We start from the raw sequence: 8,431 nt of genomic DNA on the forward strand, positions 1-8,431 counted from the left end.
CCGGGGACTCTCAGCACCCTGGCACACAGCTTCCCTGCCACCAGTCAAAAAACTCCGTGATGGGACTTCCTCTGCACCTCCACTGCAACAACAACAAAGACCTCCATGAGGATCAGAGTCCTGTCCGTCCCTCTTGCTGACACAAATCGAGTCTGTGCTCTGTAAACATGGGATGACAAATAGTTCAGGTCTTCTGGGCACAGTCTCTCTAAACAGAGCTAAGCATTAGTGTGCTATTTGTGTGTGTGTGTGTGTGGTCATCATAAATAGATAGCAAATTAAATCTAATTTGATATGAAACTTTAGTTTTAAAAAACACTTCGAGAGACAGCAGATTATTTAGCCTGAAAAGAAAAGTGTCATGTTGGTAAGAGTTGTTTAGGTTCCACACGGTCTTTGAAAATTCAAAAATGACCAGATAGGAGCCTGTGCATATGACACTTCAAGAGGCCAGACAGTCCAGCTGAGCCCAAGATTCCTCAGGAGACCGTTGAGTGGCAGTTCGGGTCCATGCCACCTCTGGGCTCTACAGTGACCAGCCTAACGGACCAGACTTCCTGATAGGATTCTGTAGAGGGCTTCACGGTTCAAAAAAGAAGTAGGAAAAACCAATGACAAGGTGATGTGAGTAGTGTCCCACCTAGATTGTGACCAAGACATTCAGTGGCCAGTCACACTGATGCTTTAACCAAGGGATTCAGTCATCTAAAACAAAAATCCCAAAGGCAAATTTGTCTCCACTAAGAAAATATAGATTGGGCCAAATCTTAAGGCTGGAACTGAAGTCTCCTTAAAAAATAACTAGGAGTGGATGGGAGAGGAAAAATGGTACAGTTATCAGATCAGATCAGTCGCTCAGTCGTGTCCGACTCTTTGCGACCCCATGAATTGCAGTACGCCAGGCCTCCCTGTCCATCACCAACTCCCGAAGTTCACTCAGACTCATGTCCATCGAGTCAGTGATGCCATCCAGCCATCTCATCCTCTGTCGTCCCCTTCTCCTCCTGCCCCCAATCCCTCCCAGCATCAGAGTCTTTTCCAATGAGTCAACTCTTTGCATAAGGTGGCCAAAGTACTGGAGTTTCAGCTTTAGCATCATTCCTTCCAAAGAAATCCCAGCGCTGATCTCCTTCAGAATGGACTGGTTGGATCTCCTTGCAGTCCAAGGGACTCGCAAGAGTCTTCCCCAACACCACAGTTCAAAAACATCAATTCTTCGGCGCTCAGCCTTCTTCACAGTCCAACTCTCACATCCATACATGACCACAGGAAAAACCATAGCCTTGACTAGACGAACCTTTGTTGGCAAAGTAATGTCTCTGCTTTTGAATATGCTATCTAGGTTGGTCATAACTTTCCTTCCAAGGAGTAAGCGTCTTTTAATTTCATGGCTGCAGTCACCATCTGTAGTGATTTTGGAGCCCAGAAAAATAAAGTCTGACACTGTTTCCACTGTTTCCCCGGTACAGTTATAGATGAGACTAAAGCAAAAAAGGTGAATGACCTCAGTTGCTAGCCCAGACGTTTCAAAGTAAGGATGAGCTTGTAAACAGCCCGCTTAATAGACCTCTTCTCTGTATTTCTGGCACAACCATCTCAGGGCTATGTTTAGACACAGGAGAATGGGGAGCAGAGAGGGAAGGGCTTGCAGTGGCCCAGCCTCACCTCGAGTGCCCTGCCGGGACTCTGGCTATCTTTAATTAATGTCTGGGGGACAGAAGACCAACCCTCCCTGTGCTGACAGGAAGCACAATGGTGAAATTCTACCCACAAGACTGACAGGCTCACTACTGGTGTACCATTCCTGAGGTCCTGGGGTTGTTTTTTGTTCAAAAGGAAGCTCCGTCTGGACCATTTACAGAGGGCAGTGAAGTAGACCCTGCGTGTTTAATTTACGAGCACAGAAAACAGGACTGCCTGTTTATTTGTCTGGTTCTGCATCCCCGCTTCACATACTCAGACTATACTTTACCAACCAATCACCTTTACATGATTTTATACCTTTTCTCTGGAATACAATTTCCCTTTAAGTCACTGCCTCTGGCTATCTAGTCCAGATTCATAAACAAAGATGAAACCAACATTTCTCATCATCTAACATTACAGTCTTTCCCTTTCACAGAATTCCCCAAGAGATAAGCCCAAAGCTTTTAAACCACCATCACTCCCTGCCCTCCAGATTAAGCTTCATTAAATACCAGAGATTAATCGTATCTTTGGAAACAGAATTGAATATGCTAAGAAACTGATAGTGAAATATATTCTACACACCACACCAAACTCACTAACACCGGCATTATAAAAGCATACAGCAGGCAGGGACAATGAAGAGAAGGGGATAAGAGGCTGTCATTTCAAGAAAAGAAAATCAAGAGCACAGGGTTACAAAGCTCACTGATAGACCTGTGTAGGCTGGTTATCAGCAATCAATGAACCGTCCATGAACAAAGAATTTAAGGGGCTCCTGTGACAACAAAGCAAAATATGAATAAAATTCAAGTTCTGAATTCCATCTACTGTACTTCAGACTACAGAAAACTGCCTTCTTCCTACACTGAACTCCATGAACCAAAATAGGTCTGTTTATCTAAGACTTCATCAGTAGATTAAAAAAAAAAAATCAGAATTCTAACATTCCCTTTTCGCTGAAGGAAACACAAGGCTCTCTTCATTTTTGCAGAAAGCACTTATGCTAAAACCATTATTAAGTGGTGGTTTCAGTACTAAGTATGGTCAGTAAACCCCAGCTGACCACACTGCAGGGTGTTTACGTTTTCCACCCTCTTTCTGGAGATGGTTCCTTATGAGCTTCAAATGTCCATCCAGAACCCAGTTGGGTTTTCTGAATGGGGCATGAAGGCAGGCTGCAAAGCCGGTGGACTTCCTCCCTCTGCACAAGTATTACTCAATGGTTGGGTACCCGGGATGTTCTGTAGAGAAGGATCTAGCAGGACCTGTTTCCCTGCCTATTTTTTATTCCTTAAGTCCATACAGAGAGGGGATGCCAGGTGATCGAGAAAAGAAAACTATCTGGAAGTATGTGAAAAGATCATCGATTTGCCAGAGAAACCCATGACAGGATGTACAGTTAAACTCTGGCCAACAGTCCAGCTCAACACGGTCCAATGGGAACCTAGAGCAAGGAAGGAAACAGGCCTCATCTCTGTTGTCCAGTATGATAGCCGCTGGCTATAAAGCACTTGAAGTATAGCTAGTATGACTAAGGAACTGAATTTTTAAAATTTTATTGAACTGTAACTAACTTAGAGAGTTACGTGTGGCTTACAGACTCAGCATGGAAGAACTCAGGTCCAAAACTCTGGGAAAGCTGGCTGATGGCAGCGGTTTCCTGGATAAGAAAAAAGCTCCAGAGGAGCCTAATGGTCCCGTCCTCTCTCCCCAAGGACTAAGGGAGAAAAAGAACTAATTAACTCCCCTTCTTAACTGCTTCAGTAATCAAAAAGTACTTTCTAATCTTTTTCTGACTCAATTGAATGTGGGTCTCTTAATATACGATTGCGTGTGTGCTAAGTTGCTTCAGTCGTGTCTGACTCTGTGTAATCCTATGGACTGTGTAGCCTGTCAGGCTCCTCTGTCCATGGGATTCTCCAGGCAAGAATACTGGAGTGGGTTCCCAAGCTTTTCTCCAGGGTAATATATGATTAGAACATGTAAAATGTAAAAGGGATAAAACCACTTTTATCTTACTGAAAACAACAAAGACTTAATAAAAACTTTGGGTCAAATACTTACAACAAAAGATTGCACAAACTGCTTCAAGATTTTCACTTTTTTTTTTTTTTTTTTGACTCTTCTCTCAAAAGTCACAGTAAGGCCTACAATAGGATTATGTTTTGAGATCCTGAAGGAAAAAACAACTTGTAAACAAAATTCCCAAGTGCTGAGATGAAGATTCATCCCAACAGCAACTGTGTAGTAGGGGTGGGAGGGGGACGTTTCTTCTGCTCTATACAATCATGTGAACATCCAGAACATGTTCAAAAAGCTTCAGCCGTGCTTAAAGCTCATCTGTATTCCTAAAACGGCCAACACTAGCATCCTTGATAAATGCTGGCTGTAAACAAATGCTTTTAGCTTTATGCACTGCACGCTATAGCTTTAAATGGCAGTACATTCTAAAGACATGTTATCCAGGGACACACGCTCCCTGTACATCACACACCAAGGCTACAGCAGAAACAAACCATGTTGACTATCAACTGATGTTCTTTCTGAAGTTCCTGAAGATTATGTTTAGGGCCCTTGAATTGTTTAAACAATGTAAAAATGGTACTGGTTTTAATGAAGGAAATTTCTCAAATTCCAATAGGAGGTGATTTTAGTTCTAGTGTTAAAAAATAGACTTTATAGCAAACATCAAGTATTTTCTAATCACTTCGACAGCAGAGCCACTCAACAAGGCTGAGTGTGTGGACAGTAAAACCACTGAATGAACTGATGCTGCCCTGTAGTAGCAAGCCACCTGAGTGTGACTGCAGGCGTCTGTACCTGGCTCCACCCTTTCAACTGTTTACCAACCATCTGCATAAACTCACAGAAACATGTAAAAAGGCACCCAGCACTGGATCCAGAATGATGTAACACAGTGGAATTTAAATGTTAGACCCTGCATTAAAGGCTCAAAGAGTCAGCTGCACCAGCACCAACTAAAATATCAAGAATCCATAGCAATTTATGCAAAAAAGGGGGGTCACAGGGAACAAAGATGCAGGTTCAATGCAGGTCAATAGTGATATGGCTGCCCAAACAGCTAATTTAACCTTATACTGCACTTACAAAATGTAAATTGTCAAAAAAAGTTACTCTTCTCCACTGAAACTAGTATTGCAGAAATTTGGGGCAGTGCATTTTAGCAGGGACTACACCAGCATCAGCACGTTTGCCGGACCCCCCTCTGGGGAGTTAGAAGCCTGTCACCTACTCGGAAGAGGCAGGAGTGCAGCAGAGGTAAAGGAAGCTGCTTTTCCAAAAGGTCTGATGGGCTGACATGACGAGGAGGAAACTTACTTTGTGTGTTTCCAGGGAACAGAAAGAGAATCAAGAGAGGCAAACTTCCTACCAGGAAGAACAGGTTAAAGATCTGGGCTGTTTGTAAATAAGCTGTCCCACCTGAAAGGGCAGCAAGCGGCTCATTACCCATGGCCAGAGGCACTGGCCCAAGGAGTTTTCCACCCCCTCAGGAAGGTGGTTAGTGACGTCCTCTTCCCCTCCCCCACACTGAACCGAAGACCTTCTCAGCAAGGCTGCCTCCCCACTCCAACCCCTCCCCATTCTCCCTCTCTCCAGGCAGGCTATCAGAATGCAAGCCAGCGAGTAATGTTAAGGCAGGAATTACTGCTCTAATTCTGCTCTAATTTATTTTCTAAGAAAACAATCTGCAAACTTCAGTCTTCAGGGACACTAACGACGACTAAATAAAACAAGCTCTGAGAGTTGGGCAGCTAACTCGCTGAGATACCAGAAACTCTGCTCTCAGACACAATACTCAGATCCTATACATTCTACATCTTAATTTCAGTCGGTTAGTAGACACCAAATTCAAAATGACCAAGCTTAAAGACAGTAATTTTCTTAAAACTTCCTGAAATTTGGCTGAGTGTTTTACCTTATTTTACAAAGGTCGCAAGCAAGAAGCCTGTGCAGGAAATTCCTATGCCGCCCCATTTAAGTAGTACCTACAGAGAACTGACCCTAATTTCTCTACCAGTGCAGGGGCTGAGACGAGCAGAGGGGCGAAAGCAGGACTTACCTTTATCTGCAGATACCCACTCCTGCCCCTGATTTCCACACTTCCCGAAACCCACGGCTAAGTGACACTGCCAGTGTTCAAATGGATGCCTAACATGGCTTGGGTCCCCTTCTGATTCTACCCTAGACACAAGATGACCGATCCCAGAAGCTCATTACCCAACTATTCAAACTCTAAAATGACAGCACTGTCTTCAAAAGTGCTCTCTCAACCTCCTCTGAAGAGTGTACCCGCAGTCTGTCTGGAAATATTTTAAGGAGGAAGCTACCAGCCCACCATCCGCCCTACCCTTGGGGCACCGCCTGGCCGCCCACATTCCTGCCAGGATCCCGACCTGTGGGATATTAATCTGAAACAGACAATGGGACTTCTGTCAAAGTGACCCTCTCAGCCTGAACAACACATCCCACACCGTCCGCTCTTAAGGCCAGGCTTTACCTTTCTGGACGTGGATGATGTCGGGGAAGTTGGCCAGGTGGCCCTGATACAACGCCAACAGGTCCATGACCGGGTCCAGGTCTTGCCTGGGCTGCTCGGCGAAGAGCTCGCCGATGGCATCGTAGGCATCTCCGGTGAAGGCGATGGCCTGGTTCAGGCCGACCGAGAAGGCCTGCTGGTCCAGCTCAAAGGCCTGGCTGAGGCCGCGGAAGGACTGCCCCACCCTCTGGTACTCCTTCTTGAAGCCGGTCACCTGCTTGCGCGCGAACTCGTTGGCTGTGTGGTTGAGCTGCAGCGCGCTGTCGTCCATCTTCTTGGTGAAGCACTTGAAGCCTTCGATCTTGCTCTCCACCTCCTGCAGGTCGAGGGCGGCGGCGGGGGGTGTGCTCAGGGTCAGGAAGAAGTTGGCGCCCACCATCTCATCCTTCTCGGCCTTCCTCTTACCCTGCTTCCAGGCCTTCTCGTCGGTGCTGCTGGGGCAGGTCAGGAAGTGCTGGAAGACGTCGCACTGTGCCAGCACCGGGTGGCTGGCCATGTGGTTCATCCACCAGATGAGGCCCTTTCTGCGCTTGGAGATGAAGTCCTCCTCGAAGCGGCCGGTGGCCTGCTTCTCGGGCAGGTGGGGCACCGAGATGACCGGGAACTTCTCGGCCAGGCGCGCATACAGCCAGTCGAAGTGCTTGTAGCGCCGGTGCACCGGCACCTGCGTGTGCGTGGGCACCAGCTTGTACGAGATGTAGCTCTTCATGCCCTTGAACTTGGTCTGCTTGGTGGGGTCGTCGATGGTGCACTGGAAGGGATAGGGGTTCTCCTGCCACTCGGGGCCATAGGGGCCCAGCACCACGCACAGCTTGTCCCCATCCTTCACGAAGCCCGATGCCTCACCCAGCACGAAAGCCTCCCCGCCCGACTTGACGAAGGTGGAGAAGCGGTTGAGGTTACGGCTCACGGTGGCCGAGCTCTTGGCCCCCGACGGGTGGTGCTGCGGGGGCGCAGAGCCGCTGCGGGAGCCCAGCGACAAGTCGGAGCGCGTGGACAGGCGGTAGCGGCCAGCAGCGCCGACGCCCCCAGACGACGAGCCGTCGAGGTCCGGGTAAGCGCCGCTCCCCAGTGCGCCCGGCTCGTCAGCCACGGTGGAGCTGTCGTCCCACTCATCATCCCAGTCATCGTCGCTGCCCTGGCTGGCCTGGTAGCCGCCGCCGCCGTAGAGCTGCTGCGGCGACGGCTGCAGGGCGCTCCCGCCGTACGAGAAGCCCGCGCCCGGCGGCTGGAAGGTGCTCACCGGCGGCGCCTGCTGCGGTTGCAGCAGGGGCTGGAAGGCGTCGGGCGGCGGCTTGAAAGAAGTGGGCGGCGCGGCAGGCAGGGGTTCGAAGCCCCCGGGTGGCACGTTGGCGTAGCGGGCCGGGGCGCCCGGGCCGCCGTCGCCCGCCGGGCCGGGCTCGGGGGCGCGGATCACCTGCACGTAAGAGGCCGGGAAGAGGCCGCGGTCTCCGCGGCTGTTGATCCCCTCGAGCCAGCCCTCGATGTCCTGTTCGCTGCACAGGCTCAGCACCTCGTGCTCCCGCAGTGAGATCTCGCCCGGGTTCTCCGACCTGAAGTCGTAGAGCGCCCGGGCGCGCAGCGCCATGGTCCCGGCACCCCGATGGGCTGCCCCCCGACCTCCGGCGCCCTGAGCCTGGCGCCCGCCCGAGGGGCCTGCGGTGGTGCCCGCGCCCTAGCGCGCGGAGAGTAGCCCGGAAGGCAGTACACACTCCTGGGCCCCCACCCGCTGGTCGCGCCCTCCGCGCCGCTCCGCTTGCAGCGCAGACTGCCGAGCTGGGCCGCCGCCGCCACCGGTCGGGGGCGGGGCCCGCGGCCTCCCACGTCCCCAGCTGCGCTAATCCAAGGCCGAGAGCCTCGCGCCAGGCGAGAGCAACCGATGGCCGAGCCGCCGCGCACACCCCCAGGTTCGACTCTATGGCCGCCACTGCCCCCTTGTGGCCAGTGCCGTTCAGTGAGGCGCAGGGGCGAGAGCTTGAGGGTGAAGATTTCTTTTCAGAAGTGAACTGAGATTTTTCTTTTTTAGGCTTTTAAGTTGAAAAAAAAAAAGTATCCTTGAAAGTAGGTTAATATTTTCATTGCTGATTAACGTTCCCACTCTGAGCGCTCAGTGAATACTCGTACAATGATATAAACCCACGCGTCTGTTGAAGGAGTTTCAATGAATGTTAGCTATTGCGCTAA

General features: G+C 49.9%; 1 protein-coding gene across 1 annotated transcript in view; it reads right to left on the bottom strand.

Moving 5' to 3' along the window:
- SNX18 (sorting nexin 18) overlaps nt 1-8,074 on the bottom strand; it is a 29,286-nt gene extending 21,212 nt beyond the window's left edge. Inside the window, exon 1 of the mRNA XM_055554550.1 lies at nt 6,209-8,074. Coding sequence (XP_055410525.1) covers nt 6,209-7,835 — 1,627 coding nt within the window. The 5' untranslated portion in view covers nt 7,836-8,074. The remainder of the gene's footprint in view (nt 1-6,208) is intronic.
- Nucleotides 8,075-8,431: the final 357 nt, after the last annotated feature.

Source organism: Bubalus kerabau, chromosome 18 (assembly GCF_029407905.1).
Source record: "Bubalus kerabau isolate K-KA32 ecotype Philippines breed swamp buffalo chromosome 18, PCC_UOA_SB_1v2, whole genome shotgun sequence".
In the NCBI taxonomy this organism is placed as follows: Eukaryota; Metazoa; Chordata; class Mammalia; order Artiodactyla; family Bovidae; genus Bubalus; species Bubalus kerabau.